This window comes from Scyliorhinus torazame, chromosome 3 (assembly GCF_047496885.1).
Source record: "Scyliorhinus torazame isolate Kashiwa2021f chromosome 3, sScyTor2.1, whole genome shotgun sequence".
NCBI classification, from domain to species: Eukaryota; Metazoa; Chordata; class Chondrichthyes; order Carcharhiniformes; family Scyliorhinidae; genus Scyliorhinus; species Scyliorhinus torazame.
The window spans coordinates 114679476-114697977 of NC_092709.1; the positions used below are offsets into that span (position 1 = coordinate 114679476).

The 18502-nt window shown below is 48.9% G+C and overlaps 1 protein-coding gene across 1 annotated transcript in view; it reads left to right on the top strand.

The window, feature by feature from the left end:
* Positions 1-18502, top strand: part of frem3 (Fras1 related extracellular matrix 3) — a 305423-nt gene that overhangs the window by 169646 nt on the left and 117275 nt on the right. Inside the window, exon 6 of the mRNA XM_072496140.1 lies at positions 10667-10918. Coding sequence (XP_072352241.1) covers positions 10667-10918 — 252 coding nt within the window. The remainder of the gene's footprint in view (positions 1-10666; positions 10919-18502) is intronic.

Below are 18502 nucleotides of genomic sequence, written 5' to 3' on the forward strand. Positions count from 1 at the left end.
AATTCCGGCCTCGGGTGACTGTCTGCGTGGAGTTTGCACTTTCCCCATGTGTCTGCGTGGGTTTCCTCCGGGTGCTTCAGTTTCCTCCTACATGCCAAAGATGTGCAGGTTAGGTGGATTGGCCATGCTAAATTGTCTCTTAGTGTCCAAAGATGTGTAGATTAGGTGGGGTTATGGGGGATTGGGCTTAGGTAGGGTGTTCTTTCAGATGGTCGGTGCAGAATCGAATGACCTTCTTCTGCACCGTCGGCATTCTATGTCCTAAAATTGTTTCACTTAATCCCAAGGCTTTTTACACGTACATAAAAAGCAAGAGGATAGCCAGGGAAAGGGTTGGCCCACTGAAGGACAGGCAAGGGAATCTATGTGTGGAGCCAGAGGAAATGAACGAGGTACGAAATGAATACTTTGCATCAGTATTCACCAAAGAGAAGGAATTGGTGGATGTTGAGTCTGGAGAAGGGTGTGTCGATAACCTGGGTCACATTGAGATCCAAAAAGACGAGATGTTGGGCGTCTTGAAAAATATTAAGGTAGATAAGTCCCCAGGGCCTGAAGGACTGAAGGAGGCTAGAGAGAAATTGCTGAGGCCTTGACAGAAATCTTTGGATCCTCACTGTCTTCAGGTGATGTCCCGGAGGACTGGAGAATAGCCAATGTTGTTCCTCTGTTTAAGAAGGGTAGCAAGGATAATCCAGGGAACTACAGGCCGGTGAGCCTTATGTCAGTGGTAGGGAAATTACTGGAGAGAATTCTTCGAGACAGGATCTACTCCCATTTGGAAGCAAATGGACGTATTAGCGAGAGGCAGCACGATTGTGTGAAGGGGAGGTCATGTCTCACTAACTTGATAGAGTTTTTCGAAGAGGTCACAAAGATGATTGATGTAGGTAGGGCAGTGGATGTTGTCGATTTGGACTTCAGTAAGGCCGTTGACAAGGTCCCTCATGGCAGACTTGTACAAAAGGTGAAGTCACACGGGATCAGGGGTGAGTTGGCAAGATGGATACAGAACTGGCTAGGTCATAGAAGGCAGAGAGCAGCAATGTAAGGGTGCTTTTCTGATTCGAGGGCTGTGACAAGTGGTGTTCTGCAGGGATCAGTGCTGCGACCGTTGCTGTTCATAGTATGTATAAATGATTTGGAGGACAATGTAACTAGTCTGATTAGTACGTTTGCAGACGACACAAAGGTTGGTGGAATTGCGGATAGCGATGAGGACTGTCAGAGGATACAGCAGGATTTAGATCATTTGGAGACTTGGGCGAAGAGTTGGCAGATGGAGTTTAATCCGGACAACTGTGAGGTAATGCATTTTGGAAGGTCTATTGCAGGTAGGGAATATGCAGTGAATGGTAGAACCCTCAAGAATATTGACAGTCAGAGAGATCTTGGTGTACAGTCCACAGGTCACTGAAAGGGGCAACACAGGTGGAGAAGGTAGTCAAGAAGGCATACAGTATGCTTGCCTTCATTGGCCGGGGCATTGAGTATGAGAATTGGCAAGTCATGTTGCAGCTGTGTAGAACCTTAGTTAGGCCACACTTGGAGAAGAGTGTTCAATTCTGGTCGCCACACTACCAGAAGGATGTGGCGGCTTTAGAGAGGGTGCAGAAGAGATTTACCAGGATGTTGCCTGGTATGGAGGGCATTAGCTATGAGGAGAGGTTGAATAAACTCGGTTTGTTCTCACTAGAACGACGGAGGTTGAGGGCCGACATGATAGAGGTCGACAAAATTATGAAGGGCATAGACAGAGTGGATAGTCAGAGGCTTTTTCCCAGGGTAGAGGGGTCAATTACTAGGGGGCATAGGTTTAAGGTGCGTGGGGCAAGGTTTAGAGTAGATGTACGAGACAAGTTTTTTACACAGAGGGTAGTGGGTGCCTGGAACTCGCTGCCGGAGGAGGTGGTGGAAGCAGGGACGATAGGGACACCAAGGGGCATCTTGACAAATACATGAATAGAATGGGAATAGAGGGATACGGACCCAGGAAGTGTAGAAGATTTTAGTTTAGACGGGCAGCATGGTTGGCACAGGCTTGGAGGGCCGAAGGGCCTGTTCCTGTGCTGTACTTTTCTTTGTTCTTTGTTCTTAATGTTAAAGCTGGAGTTAGGTTCCATCGGACATTTCTCGCTCAGAAAAAAAATGCACATGTTGAAGTGCTGGCCTGGATTCTACGTTCTGGAGCCTACATGCTCTCGCCAGTGAAGAATCGCTCCTGGTCTCTGCTTGCCTGATTCTTTCGGAATGCCGGTGTTGGTCTGCCATCTTGAGTGGGCGGCCCAATACTAAAGGTCTGGCAGCGGGCCCCCCTCCTCCACAACTCATATTCTGCACCCCCCTGCTGACAAGTAGGGCATCCTCCCACCCCACCACGGGAATTGCTGGGTCACGCTCCCTCTCTGCAGCACAAATGCATGAGTGAGACCCCACCCTCCCACAGCCGACACCCCACCCCTCACAACAGACACCAGCTTCAGTCACCCCTGCCTGATAGCTGAAGAGCAGTCTTGGCAGTAGAGTGAAAAATCATTGCACTTTCAGTTACCCTTCCCTAATATCTGCTGCCTCAGACAAAAGTGTTTAAAGCAGCAGATGTTACAAGTGTCAGTACTTCCTCAGAGGCCAAGTACACCTCAAAGGGTTTATATCCTGGCAGCCTTTGAAATGCAAATCTTCTGTTTACTTTCAACAGCAATACATTACATTTTTTTGCTGATGATTGCACAATGTGAAAATGAAAATCGCTTATTGTCACAAGTAGACTTCAAAGGAAGTTACTGTGAAAAGTCCCGAGTCGCTACATTCCGGCACCTGTTCGGGGAGGCTGGTACGGGAATCATTAGCGACTCCTTCAACACTGAAGCAGTCCACGTGCAACTGCAACAAGACCTGGACAATATCCAGGCTTGGGCTGTCAAATGGCAAGTAACATTCGCATCACACAAGTGCCAGGCAATGGCCATCACCAATAAGAAAGAATCAAACCATTGCCCCTTGACATTCAATGGCATTACCATCATTGAATCCACCACTATCAATATCCTGGAGGTTACCATTGGCAAGAAACTGAACCGATTTGGGCGTTGGAGTCCATCCTCCGCCCAATCGCCGACTACAATATCAGCGTCGGGGAACGGAGAATCCCGCCCATAGTCTCCCAAATGGAAAATACAGCCCACTAATTTTACTTACCTTCCACGTTCCATTTCCATCACCAACCAATCCTCTCCTTGCCTCCTCCTCCTCTCCTCACCTCTTCACCTCCTCTCCTTGTTGAGCTCGATGGTAACCCTAGAGTAAGAACGAGAGAGCCAGTCTTGTCTTCTTCGACTCCAAATTTATTGTGTTCAGTAATCACGTTTCCAACGACGAAACAGTGCCACCTGAATCCCCTATTGCTTCAGTTCATTAAACAATAAGTACAATCTATTTAACAAGTAAAACCCTAATTCCAACTAAAGTACTAGGTAACATTAAATCTTTCCTAATACTCCTCCCCTCCCGGCTCCTATCGTCTCCCACACCTCTTCTCGCCTTCTTGTTCCTGTCTGTCCTCCTCTCCTGAACCTCTCCTCGTCTTGCTTCTCCCACTCTTCTCCCCGCCTCTCCCACTTCTCTCTTCGCCTCTTCTGATCCTCTCCTCTCCCACTCCTCTCTCTGCCTCTCCCATTCCTCTCATCCTCTCCCGCTCCTCTCTCTGCTTCTCCCGCTCCTCTTTCATCCCCTCCCGTTCCTCTCTCATCCTCTCCCGCTCCTCCCTCTGCTTCTCCCGCTCCTCTCCCGCTCCTCTCTCTGCTTCTCCCACTCCTCTTTCATCCTCTCCCGTTCCTCTCTCATCCTCTCCCGCTGCTCTCTCTGCCTCTCCCGCTCATCTCTCTGTCTCTCCCGCTCCTCTGTCTGTCTCTCCCGCTCCTCTCTCTGCCTCTCCCGCTGCTCTCTCTGCCTCTCCCGCTCCTCTCTCTGCCTCTCCTGCTCCTCTCTCTGCCTCTCCCGCTCCTCTCTCTGCCTCTCCCGCTCCTCTCTCTGCCTCTCCCGCTGCTCTCTCATCCTCTCCCGCTGCTCTCTCTGCCTCTCCCACTCCTCTCTCTGCCTCTCCCCCTCCTCTCTCACCCTCTCCCGCTCCTCCCTCACCCTCTCCCGCTCCTCTCTCTGCCTCTCCCGCTCCTCTTTCATCCTCTCCCGCTCCTCTCCCATCCTCTCCCGCTCCTCTCTCTGCCTCTCCCATTCCTCTCTCTGCCTCTCCCGCTCCTCTCTCACCCTCTCCCACTCCTCTCTCTGCCTCTCCCGCTCCTCTCTCATCCTCTCCCGCTCCTCTCTCTGCCTCTCCCACTCCTCTCACTGCCTCTTCCGCTCCTCTCTCACCCTCTCCCGCTCCTCTCTCATCCTCTCCCACTCCTCTCTCTGCCTCTCCCGCTCCTCTCTCACCCTCTCCCGCTCCTCTCTCATCCTCTCCCGCTCCTCTCTCTGCCTCTCCCGCTCCTCTCTCTGCCTCTCGCGCTCCTCTTTCATCCTCTCCCGCTCCTCTCTCATCCTCTCCCGCTCCTCTCTCTGCCTCTCCCACTCCTCTCTCTGCCTCTCCCGCTCCTCTCTCATCCTCTCCCGCTCCTCTCTCTGCCTCTCCCACTCCTCTCACTGCCTCTTCCGCTCCTCTCTCACCCTCTCCCGCTCCTCTCTCATCCTCTCCCACTCCTCTCTCTGCCTCTCCCGCTCCTCTCTCACCCTCTCCTGCTCCTCTCTCATCCTCTCCCGCTCCTCTCTCTGCCTCTCCCGCTCCTCTCTCTGCCTCTCCCGCTCCTCTTTCATCCTCTCCCGCTCCTCTCTCATCCTCTCCCGCTCCTCTCTCTGCCTCTCCCGCTCCTCTCTCTGCTTCTCCCGCTCCTCTTTCATCCTCTCCCGCTCCTCTCGTTGCCTCTCCCGCTCTTCTCTCTGCCTCTCCCGCTCCTCTCTCATCCTCTCCCGCTCCTCTCTCTGCCTCTCCCGCTCTTCTCTCTGCCTCTCCCGCTCCTCTCTCACCCTCTCCTGCTCCTCTCTCATCCTCTCCCGCTCCTCTCTCTGCCTCTCCCGCTCCTCTCTCTGCTTCTCCCGCTCCTCTTTCATCCTCTCCCGCTCCTCTCGTTGCCTCTCCCGCTCTTCTCTCTGCCTCTCCCGCTCCTCTCTCATCCTCTCCCGCTCCTCTCTCTGCCTCTCCCGCTCCTCTCTCATCCTCTCCTGCTCCTCTCTCATCCTCTCCCGCTCCTCTCTCTGCCTCTCCCGCTCCTCTCTCTGCCTCTCCCGCTCCTCTTTCATCCTCTCCCGCTCCTCTCTCATCCCCTCCCGCTCCTCTCTCTGCCTCTCCCGCTCCTCTCTCTGCTTCTCCCGCTCCTCTTTCATCCTCTCCCGCTCCTCTCGTTGCCTCTCCCGCTCTTCTCGCTGCCTCACCCGCTCCTCTCTCATCCTCTCCCGCTCCTCTCTCTGCCTCTCCCGCTCCTCTCTCATCCTCTCCCGCTCCTCTCTCTGCCTCTCCCACTCCTCTCACTGCCTCTTCCGCTCCTCTCTCACCCTCTCCCGCTCCTCTCTCATCCTCTCCCACTCCTCTCTCTGCCTCTCCCGCTCCTCTCTCACCCTCTCCTGCTCCTCTCTCATCCTCTCCCGCTCCTCTCTCTGCCTCTCCCGCTCCTCTCTCTGCCTCTCCCGCTCCTCTTTCATCCTCTCCCGCTCCTCTCTCATCCTCTCCCGCTCCTCTCTCTGCCTCTCCCGCTCCTCTCTCTGCTTCTCCCGCTCCTCTTTCATCCTCTCCCGCTCCTCTCGTTGCCTCTCCCGCTCATCTCTCTGCCTCTCCCGCTCCTCTCTCATCCTCTCCCGCTCCTCTCTCTGCCTCTCCCGCTCCTCTCTCATCCTCTCCCACTCCTCTCTCTGCCTCTCCCACTCCTCTCTCTGCCTCTCCTGCTCCTCTCTCACCCTCTCCCGCTCCTCTCTCATCCTCTCCCGCTCCTCTTTCATCCTCTCCCGCTCCTCTCTCATCCTCTCCCGCTCCTCTCTCATCCTCTCCCGCTCCTCTCTCTGCCTCTCCCACTCCTCTCTCTGCCTCTCCTGCTCCTCTCTCACCCTCTCCCGCTCCTCTCTCATCCTCTCCCACTCCTCTCTCTGCCTCTCCCGCTCCTCTCTCTGCCTCTCCCGCTCCTCTCTCATCCTCTCCCGCTCCTCTCTCTGCCTCTCCCACTCCTCTCTCATCCTCTCCCACTCCTCTCTCTGCCTCTCCCGCTCCTCTCTCACCCTCTCCTGCTCCTCTCTCTGCCTCTCCCGCTCCTCTCTCTGCCTCTCCCGCTCCTCTCTCTGCCTCCCGTTCCTCTTTCATCCTCTCCCGCTCCTCTCTCATCCTCTCCCGCTCCTCTCTCTGCCTCTCCCGCTCCTCTCTCACCCTCTCCCGCTCCTCTTTTACCCACCCCCACTCCTCTCATCCTCTCCCGCTCGTCTCTCATCCTCTCCCGCTCCTCTCTCACCCTCTCCCGCTCCTCTTTCATCCACTCCCACTCCTCTCTCTGCCGATCCCGCTCCTCTCATCCTCTCCCACTCCTCTCTCATCTTCTCCTGCTCGTCTCTCTTCCTCTCCCGCTCCTCTCTCATCCTCCCCGCTCCTCTCTCATCCTCTCCCGCACCTCTCTCATCCTCTCTCATCCTCTCCCACTCCTCTCTCTGCCTCTCCCGCTCATGTCTCATCCTCTCCCACTCCTCTCTCACACTCTCCCGCTCCTCTTTCATCCACTCCCACTCCTCTCTCTGCCGATCCCGCTCCTCTCATCCTCTCCCACTCCTCTCTCATCCTCTCCCGCTCCTCTCTCATCCTCTCCCACTCCTCTTTCTGCCTCTTCCGCGCCTCTCTCTGCCTCTCCCGCTCCTCTCTCTGCCTCTCACGCTCCTCTCTCTGCCTCTCCCACTCCTCTCATCCGGGAGACCCTGGCCTAATCCCACCACCGATCCAACCAGGTGCGGCCGAGTCCGACCAACACCCAACTTCCATCCCTCCGGACTGACTCCCCTCCCTTCCCCCTTCCTAGGCTGACCCTTCTCCTGGACTGAACCACTTTTTCTCCCTCGTAGACTGACCGACCCCCTTCCACCTGGACTGACTCCCCTCCCGACTGACCATCTTCCCTCATGGTTCAAAGCCCTCCCTCCCTCTTGGACCAACCCCCCTCACTCCCACCCATACCAAACCCACTGGGTCTAATCTGACCTCCACCTCCTCCCAATCACTAAACTTTATAACTTTCCTGCTCCCTATAAATTGTTCCGATAAAACTTCCCTCCTGCACTACAAATTGACCCCTTACAGTCTAAAGATGTGCAGATTAGGTAGATTGGCCATGTTAAATTGCCCCCTAGTGTCCAAAAGGGTAGGTTGGCTTACTGGGTTACGGGGATAGGGTGGAGGCGTGGGCTTAAGTAGGGTGCTGTTTCCAAGGGCCGGTGCAGACTCGATGGGCCGAATGACCTCCTTCCGCATTTTAAATTCTCTGATAAATCTCCCCTTTACAGCAACTGCTGTTGTAAAAAGTGGGTGGGCTGGATTCTCTGATTTTGCGGCTAAGTGCTGACGCCAGCGTGGGAACTGTGGCGTTTTACAATGCCAAAATTGTTGCCGAACCCTCACCGATTCGCACAAGATAAAACTCCTGGCTCCCATGCCAAAAACAGCCGCAGAATGGCCGGGTCCGTGGGCACGCATGCATATGGTGGCGGCCTGCGGCGGTCGCTTCGTGCAATATGGCGCTGGCCGCACGTGGGCCCGGCCTGCCAGATAGGGCCCCCCTACAACCCTCCTCACCACCCCGGACAACCCCTCACCAGTCACCCCAGCCCCCGCCAAAGACGTCACCCGAGGCCTTCCCGACGGCTTGTGGCGTACTCCTCGGGTACGCCATTTTTGAGGGAGCATAGCATTGCGATAGAGGCGCCGCCCCCGATTTCGCGAAAAAGTGGATTCCCAGCCGATCGCCGAATACGATAGAGGCGATCAGAGAATCCTGCCCGGTTTGCCTTTCCTCTCTGCATCCCAGTTAGTCCACGGTGATCCTGCTGGAGGCCCACTTCGTTGCTGTCGTCTCACCCCTGCCTGAGTGAGGAGGATTAGGTGAGACAGAGGATTTAGGAATCCCAAAGCAGCTAGGGCTGGTGGGAGTGGCAATTTGATGGAGACTACCACACTGTGAAAGTTACCGGCCTTTAGCTGCTTCAAGTGGTACAGCAAATAGAAAAGCTGGGCATCCTGGTGAATATTAGTGCTTCACAGTACAAAGGAATACATTTAAATTGGCTGCTTTGTAAGGGCAGCACGGTGGCGCAGTGGATAGCATTGCTGCCTCATGGCGCGAGGTCCCAGGTTCGATCCCGGCTCTGGGACACTGTCCGTGTGGAGTTTGCACATTCTCCCCGTTTTTGTGTGGGTTTTTCCCCCACAACCTAAGGATGTGCAGGGTAGGTGGATTGGCCACGCTAAATTGCACCTTAATTGGGAAATATTAATTGGGTACTCTAAATTTATAAAAATAAAATTGGCTGCTTTTTAATGATCTTTTCCTGAAAGATATTTTACCCGGCTTATAGATAAAGAAATTGAACATGACTTCATATTGATCTAACGGCGCACTGAGGACCTGGGTTCGATCACGGCACAGGTCACTGTCCATGTGGAGTTTGCACATTCTCCCTGTGTCTGCGTGGGTCTCACCCCCATAACCCCCAAAAAAAGAAGGTGCAGGGTAGGTGAATTGACCACGCAATTTAGCCCTTTAATTGGAAAAAAAGAATTGGGTACTCTAAATTTTTTTTTTAAATGACTTTGTGTTGATCATAATCCTTTTCCAAGATTATTTTCCCCCTCTTATCTTACCTTTACAAAAGCTAAGGAAAAGTGCTGAATAAATTCTGAGAACAAAATGCACATTATAACATAGGTTCTCTTAGCCTCTATGGTGGAATTTGTCACAGCTGTCAAAATGTGAGCAGAATTTTCAGAACAGGTTGTTAGATGTGAGTGGTCCTGGGTCACTGTCCGTGTGGAGCTTACACATTCTCCCCGTGTTTGCGTGGGTTTCGCCCCCACAACCCAAAGATGTGCAGGGTAGGTGGATTGGCCACGCTAAATTGCCCCTTAATTGGAAGGAATTAATAGGGTAATCTAAATTTATAAAAATAAAATTGGCTGCTTTTTAATGATCTTTTCCTGAAAGATATTTTACCCGGCTTATGGACAAAGAAATTGAACATGACTTCATATTGATCTCACGGCGCGCCGAGGACCCGGGTTCGATTACGGCACAGGTCACTGTCCGTGTGGAGTTTGCACATTCTCCCTGTGTCTGCATGGGTCTCACCCCCACAACCCAAAATAAAAGATGTGCAGGGTCTGTGAATTGACCACGCTAAATTGCCCGTTAATTGGAAAAAAAGAATTGGGTACTCTAATTTTTTTTTTCAAATGACTCCGTGTTGATCATAACCCCTTCCCAGGTTATTTTCCCCCTCTTATCCTACCTTTACAAAAGCTAAAGAAAAGTGCTGAATAAGTTCTGAGAACAAAATACACATTATAACGTAGTTTCTCTCAGCCTCTAAAGTGGAATTTGTCATTGCTGTCAAAATGTGAGCAGAATTTTCAGAGCAGGTTGTTAGATGTGGGTGGTCCTGGGTCACCGTCCGTGTGGCGTTTTCTCATTCTCCCTGTGTCTGCGTGGGTCTCACCCCCATAACCCCCAAAAAAAGAAGGTGCAGGGTAGGTGAATTGACCACGCTAAATTGCCCTTTATTGGAAAAAAAGAATTGGGTACTCAAAATTTTTTTTTAAATGACTCCGTGTTGATCATAACCCCTTCTGAGATTTTTTCCCCTCTCTTTTCTTGCCTTTATAAAACCCTAATCTTTCAATTATCAGAGCTTTTATTTTTTAGTCTCGTAGTTCCAGCACATGAATCCATTACGGTAAATTCTGAAGGAGGAACTGTTCAATTGTAATGAAGAAATTTGTTCAGTTGTTCTCTTTATCATAAGCATTTGAAATCCAGCAAAGTTGCTTTATATGGTTCAAATATTACAATTATGCCCCAAGAAATCCACCTGTTCAAGGAATCTAATCCCGAATGGCCCTGAATCTTTCCCATTTATATAAATTCATTCCTACATTACAACAGGGAGTGCACTCCAATAAGGATTTAATTGCTTGGTAACTTCCTGGTCATAAAAAGCACAAGGAAAATGCAAGTCTTTTTTATGGTTGCGGGCAGCACGGTAGCATTGTGGATAGCACAATTGCTTCACAGCTCCAGGGTCCCAAGTTTGATTCCTGCTTGGGTCACTGTCTGTGTGGAGTCTGCACATCCTCCCCGTGTGTGCGTGGGTTTCCTCCGGGTGCTCCGGTTTCCTCCCACAGTCCAAAGATGTGCAGGTTAGGTGGATTGGCCATGATAAATTGCCCTTAGTGTCAAAAATTGCCCTTAGTGTTGGGTGGGGTTACTGGGTTATGGGGATAGGGTGGAGGTGTTGACCTTGGGTTGGGTGCTCTTTCCAAGAGCTGGTGCAGTCTCGATGGGCCGAATGGCCTCCTTCTGCACTGTAAATTCTATGTGATGAAGGGATATTCAGATTTGCTCTGGATGTGTTTAATATATTTACACCTATCCTGCAGGTACTGCCACAGGCACTATTCCAAGTACCATCTTGTCATATTCGGACTTCATCACCCGTCCAGAGGATCACACCAGCATAATTCGATTTGACAAAGAGGAGACAGAGAAGTTTTGTCGCGTTGTCATCATTGATGATTCACTTTATGAAGAGGAAGAGAGCTTCAATGTCACGCTCAGCATGCCCATGGGTGGTCAGGTTGGCAAACAATACTCCACTTCCCGTGTCATCATTCTTCCAGATATGGCTGATGGTAAGTAATATATACGCATGGTAGACCTGTTAGTTATCCTATTTTGCTTGAAAATAATCTCGATTCTGGTCTTACTGGTTTGAAAAAACAAATGGTCCATAAATTAATTGATTGCTAACTAGAGGAGGTGTATGCTCATTGGTGTTGATAATATTTACTTCAGCGGTAGCCTTTTGGTGTCGTCATCAACATGGTAATGGGATAAAGTATCATTGGTTAGCATTCAGGCATAAATGGAGAGGGTAACAAAATATCATAAAGCACATTAAACTCACCCTGTTGTTTCAGTTTATGCATCGCACCCACCTGGCCTATTTTATCACATTCCTCCTGATTTTAATTAGGTGAGCCAGTACTATGTATGAGAGGTGGCAACTAGGGGATTTTCACAGTAACTTCATTGCAGTGTTAATGTAAGCCTACTTGTGACAATAATAAAGATTATTATTATTATAAATGACAGCCTTGTACAAAGAAACATAGGGACAAGATTAGGCCACTTAGCCCCTCGATCCTGTTTCACCACCAGTGAGATCATGGCTCCCGTCGTAAAAATGCAGGCGTTGCACTCCCGAATTTCCTAGAAAAAAAAAACCCCGATTCACTTACCTTCAGGGAGCTAGCAGGGACCTGTTGTACATCACACAGCTTTGGCTACGGATACGGGCCCCCGCACTTCCAGTTCCAAGTCCGCACATGTGCACGGCGGCGACCTCCAGCGGCCGTGCCGAGCGCCATGGCAGACTCGAACCACGGACCAACACCAACAAACTAGGCCCCCCCAATCGGCCGCGCGACCGAGGATCCTTCTGGTGCGAGCACTGCCCCGGCCGGCCATAAAGCCCGCCCCGGTGCTTGATCCCCCCACCCCCCACCAGGGCGGCCACGGACTGTGTCCGCAGCCGCCACACCGAGGTTCCTGACCGGCCATACGTGGTTAGAACCATGCCGTCAGGAACTCGGCCTGCTGGGAGTGGAATATTGCTGGGCGGGCCTCTGGCAATGGCCCCCCAGCCGCGGCGTAATTCGCTGACGCGCGGATATTCGGGGCCCCGAGAATCACAGGAGCGGCGTCGGGCCCGATTTTGTCGTAAACTTTGATCTCCGCCCCCGCGCCAAACGCAATTCCGGCGCGGAGCTGCAGAGTATCCAGCCCCACATCTTTCGGAATTTGAGGCAGGAACAGCTAAACCACGTGGTTCCACTCACACACAGCATCCAGAAAGGTACCACATAGGCCTTGTTGCAGGATGACGTGCATTTGTCACTGCAAAAGATTTAAAGGGACCATACACATTTTTAAAAAATGGCTGCATACAGCCAGTAAAGTTGAGAGGTAACAAAGGTCAGCTGAACACCATTTCAAAAGGGTGCCAATTTGCTGTCTCCATTTCTTTCACCTGCTCAGCTCTGCAAATATTCCTGTGGAATAGAAAAAAACAGAGGAGATGCTGTTTTTAAATAAATTTAGAATACCCAATTCTTTTTTACCAATTAAGGTGCAATTTAGCATGGCCAATTCACCTACCCTGCACATCCTTTTGGGTTGTGGCGGTAAGACCCACGCAGACATGAGGAAAATGTACAAGTTCCACACAGACCGTGACCTGGGGCCGGGATCGAACTCGGGTCCTTGATGGCGTGAGGCAGCAGTGCTAACCACTGCATCACCGTGCCGCCCATAAGAGATGCTAAATGTGAAAGTAGCCAGACACATCTTTATCTCTTGAAGTGCAAGTTAAAATGTTGTTGGAATCACTCCTGGTCAAGGCTGCTCAAGGCGATGTCCGTTCATCCATTGTCGTCTCGTCTCCATGGTCCTGCTGAAATACCACGCCTCAGGACATCTTTTCCTGCAGCCTATGAGGTAGACAATAAATTCAATGACCCAGCCTCCACTGCTCCCTGGAAGACAATTCCATAAACAAACAAAGAGAGAGAAAAAAAATACTCCTTTATCTCAGATCTAAAAGGTAAATCTCTTTTTCTTAAACTGTGGCACCTAGTTCTACACTCCCCTTCGAGTGAACGCATCTTCCAGGTATCTACCCTGTCAAGTCCCCTCAGGATCTTGTATGTTTCAATAAGATCACCTCTCATTTCTCTAAATTGCAATGGATATAGAGCTAACAACAGGACAATATTACACTTAGCAACCTGGGCGATCCACCCTTCCTGTTGTTATCATGCACGAATGAATACACATTCATCAATACATAAACTGTGGTAAATTTCCAGTCTCGCCGACCACGGGAGTCATCTCGGGCAAGACAGACAATTTGACAGACTATTTAAAGGTCCATTGACCTCGGGAGGGAATTTCTGGTCTCGGCATGTGAGCAACTGGAAAATCTCACGCGTCCTGTATTAGACATTCATAAATCATTTAGCTTGTCTACCTGACCAGAGTTTAATATCTCTTATCAATGAAATACGCTGCCAAGCCTGGCAGTTAGATTTTTTGACATTGACAAACATTTTTATTTCCGATGCCAAGATCCTGAAGTGTTTTGAATCTTGCAGATAAGTCTATCTGTTGTCAGGTTCTTGTATTCAAATGTGCACAGTGTTTGGGACAATCAGTAATTTAAATCTGAGACCGTTCCATGGAAAATTGCCCCCCCAAAATAGCCTATTTTGAATATCCTCAAATTGAATGATTAAGGGCGACACGGTGGCGCAGTGGTTAGCACTGCTGCCTCACAGCGCCAAAGACCCGGGTTCGATCTCAGCCCTGGGTCATTGTCCATGTGAAGTTTGCACATTCTCCCCGTGTCTGCGTGGGTCTCACCCCCACAACACAAAGATGTGGATTGGTCGCGCTCAATTGCCCTGAATTGGAAATTCAAAAAAAAAATTGAATGATTAAGGAAGAACTCCGGTTTACTGAGAAAGGAAAGGTCATGGGTCACAAATGAAGATAATACACGGGTTCAGGTGTGGGATGATTTCGCTCTCCTTGAGAAATGCGTTTTGTGGTGTCACCTTTCTTTTTATGTCACTTGTTTCGATGCTCATTGCAGTGGTCTCTTTGATGAGAGTAGCTAGGCTGAGCTCAGCACAACATGAACTGAAACTTCCACAATATCAGCAGGATGAGTTCTCGAACAGTATTCATCCTGTTTCTTTTCACATTCACCAGCAACCCTCCCTTACGTCTGCCAGACAACCACCTGTCACTTGAGTCAACCGGGCAACATGATTCAATTGCTATAGATTTACGAACAAATTCTGTCAACTTGCTTCATATTTAGCCGGCATATATCACTTTCGTTCCTGATAATGTCTTGATATGGCAGAGAGAATCTCTTAGTCAGTCTGATGTTGCATGAATTCAGTCCTTAACCATGTTGTCATGCTAACTCCCAGGAGTTCCAAACAATACCCAAGATGTCAAAGCTTAAATTGTAAAATATATAACATTTGAGCCATTCATTACATTCACATATTAAAACAGATCCTTTGAAAAGATCATATTAATATAGGCTTTTCATTTCAGTTGTTATTGATATCAACATTACAGAGAAGTTAAAAATATAGACAGTAAGGGATTATATGTAAAATTAATAACCGTTGCAGCACAAAGATAGTGGCCAGGCGCTGGGAATAATTAAGTTACCTGTTAAAGTATTTTGAAAAAATGCCCCAAAGAAACAGAATACTGTAAGAAAATGAAGGAGTATTGTTCCACAGATTTAACAATACACACACTTAACCATACTGAGCTTTGTGAGTCAGCAACTATGAGAGGACACGGTACTTATTCCATAAAAGGCTTTAAAATTATTGGAAACCTAATCAGTAATAAGGAGGTTAAGAAGCTCTGGCCATTGAAATTCAAACTGAGAGGTATCTGTCTTTTACTTTAAGAGCAGGAAGAAAGAATAAAAGAGGAATTAACCCATTGTTGGGAATAAAAGGCAGGCTACAGGATAGGAGGTGCGTTTTCACTTCACCGAGCAGTTGATTTAGCATCTCAGGAACTTGTAGAGAGTCCAGAAGCTTTTCAGCATGGAAACAAAGAAAACAGGAGTAGACCATTTGGACTATCGAGCCTGCTTCACCATTAAATGTGATCATGGTTGATGCTGCGTCTCAGGGCCATACTCCCGCCCTTTCGCCATATCCAAAGATGCCTTTAGTGTCTTGAAATCTATCTATTTCCTTCTTAAATACATTTGGTGGCTTGGCTCCACAGCCTTGTGTGGTAGAGAATTTCACCACTCTCTGAGTGATAATATTTATCCTCATCTCAGTCCTAAATAGTCTACCCTGTATTCTGAGACCGTGACCCATTTGTTCCCCCAGCCAAGGAAACAACATCCCTGCATCCAGTTTGTCCAGCCCTGTCCAAATTTTATACATTGCATTCTTCTAAACTCTAGTGAATGCAGGCCTAGTCAACCCAAGCTCTCCTCATCCAACAATCCTGCCATCCCAGGAATTATCTTGGTGAACTTTCGTTGCACCCCCTCTATGGCAAGTATATCCTTTCCTAGGTAAGGAGACCAAAACTGAGGCATAACATCTCAATCCTACAGAAGTTGGAGAAGGTTTGAATAACATGTGCGACCTGACACAGCTCAGTGTCCCGATCTCAGATCTGCCACACTAATCGACAATAAATTGCTTCTGATTAATAACTGGATGCCCTTTGACCCTTTATGAATTCCAACGCTGGAGAGCACATGAAAATCTCTCATTGATGAGATGCCATATATGCAATACTTGCGCCTCTTTAACTATTGCGTGCATTCCCAAATTTCACTTTCCTGTGTGTTAATGTTAATGTTGTGATATTAAGCCAGCGAGTCTTACATTTCCCTTTAACAGTGTGGCAAATGGCATGGGTTTCAATGGCTAGCTTCTCAAGAAGGGACCATCCATTCTCTTAGATCTGACTCCATTTGAAACTTGTGGCACCAGCAATTAGAGGGTGCCCTCAGAAAGGGACCGCACTCCCCCCAGGCTGCTCAGACCCCTCCCATACAAATTCACTTCTATGTTCGATTTGCAACTGCAGCAGAAGTTCAAAAGTGCAAAATGGTGATTCTGAGCTATTATTTTGAGACCAGCTTCAAATTAACAGTCTGATGATCATGAAACCATTGTCGATTGTCGTGAAACCCATCTTGTTCACTAATGTTCTTTGGTGGAGGAAATCTGCTGCCCTTATCTGCCCATGTCTGACCTACATGTGACTCCAGACCCACAGCGATGTGTTTGATTCTTAAAATTCCCTCTGAAATGGCCAAACAAGCTCATTCAGTTCAAAAGCAATTAGGGATGGGCAACAAATGCTGGCCTTGCCAGAAATGCCCACATCCCATGAATGGATTTTAAAAATCCCTCTCTCAATGTCCACATCCCAAATACATACATGGAACCTCACAATGTGCAAGTAGGTCTACTATTCTCAAGCCTTCCCCAGTAATGCTGGATCCCATTGATGTTGTGGTCAACATTCCTACACCCACTCCCCCGAGCTCATCACTGTTGATATACCCATGTCCAATGTGGACCTCTACCCTCCCTATCGACAGGTTGTGTGCACAGTCATCTACAGATGAGATCCCCCTACCCAAGAAAACTTCACATATCCTCCTTCCTTCATTCTGACGAATGTTAACTCTTGATAGATGTTGGTAGACGTACTGAGTTTTCCAGCATCCTTTATTCTTATTTCAGACTCTAGTACCTGCAGTAGTTTGTTTTTTATTTATAAACCCCCTCCCTTAATATGTTCTCCCCATATACAGGCTTCAGATGCCTCCCATAACCATTGCTATTCTTTCTGTAGACCTGTACAGAGCCAGACAAGCCAATGGACACGGACTGTGAAAATGTTCTGAGCAGCAAGCTGTGCATTATCCCATATTGGCACTCAGCCCTTATCCCCCCCGGAGTAGGAATACACCATATGTGCCATTCATTGCCCTGTAGCATGGCCCGCTGTAACCCAGGGCAATCTCTATTCTCTCACGTTTGACTCTTGAGGTCTACGGAGCCCAAGGAGTGTCTCTCCTCTCTCACTCCTGACCGTGAGCCCATGCGTGTCTCTACTCCCCGACCCCTGACTGTGAGACAAGGAGTGTATTGACTCTCTCAACTTGCCTGTTTACCAAGGAGTGTCTCTACTCTTTTTTTGTTTTTTAAAATAAATTTAGAGAACCCAATTTATTTTTTCCAATTAAGGGGCAATTTAGCGTGGCCAATCCACCTAGCTTGAACATTTTTGGGTTGTGGGGGCGAAACCCACTCAAACACGTGGAGAATAAAAATCCCCAGTCGCCACATTCCGGCACCTGTTCAGATACACTGAGGAGAATTCAGAATATCCAAATTATCTAACAGCACTTATTTCGGGATTTGTGGGAGGAAAAGGGGGTACCCGGAGGAAACCCACGCCGACACGGAGAAAGTGCAGACTGCACAGAGAGTGGCCCAAGCTGGAAACCGAACCTGGGACCCTGGCGCTGTGAAGCAACAGTGCTAACCACTTAGCTACCAACTGAGGTTTTGGCGTTTTCCTGTTAGAGTGACAATCCAAAGCTGAGGTGGGAGCATAAACTCTTTTTCTAATTTGCAAGCAGCTAGTAGATTGTAGACTTACACCTTTGACATTGACTGCATTACATGATTCCGCATTGAAATGGATTTGAAGGACGTTACAGCGTAAACAAGCGGAAAGGTGCACAATTTATGGAGGGAGATAATGCCAGACCTACAAGGCTGGTTTCTAAAATAAGGAAGCTGAGTTATAAAGAAGGATTGGCAACAGAGACAATTAGAGACTGAGGTTGCTAGTCTCTGATGAGGTTAAAAGAGAACTCGATTAGAGCTCTTTATATGATTTTTACAATTAAGGACAGTCAGGACTCAGGAAAGATCTTCTGTCAGGCAGACAAATCAGAGGCTAGCGAAAACTATTGCGGTGATAAAATTGTGGGACACAGAACCAGCAGGGTTCGTGGTACAGTAGAAAAAGTAGATTATTAAAAATAAATTTAGCATACCCAATTATTTTATTTTTCAAATTAAGGGGCAATTTAGCTTGGCCAATCCACCTAACCTGCACATCTTTGGGTTGTGGGGGTGAAACCCACACAGACATGGGGAGAATGTGCAAACTCCACATGGCCAGTGACCCAGGGCCGGGATTCGAACCCAGGTCTTCAGCGCCGCAGTCCCAGTGTTAACCACTGCGCCACATGCCGCCCTAAAGTAGATTATTTACAAATTGGACAAATTCCTGTCAATACATGGGATGTAGGGCTATTACTTCTAGAATCACAATAAGAAAACTGATGTGAGGTTTGAAAGGTTTTGAGTAAATGGGTCAATGATCTGTTCCTGTCTTCACTGCTGTGTTGCTACATTATCCAACTCACCGATGAGGCAGTGAAATGCAAGGCAAGGAAATGATTGCTGATGTATTGGGAAATGAATAGTTGCCTAGCGCCTCCATATATACAAAGGTCCTGTTGTTATGCTCAAAATGACAGAAAGGGCTGTCACAGTTCAGAAATAATGGTCTTTCTTCTCAGCATGAACAGTGCAAATATTCTGCGGCGGTAGATGAAA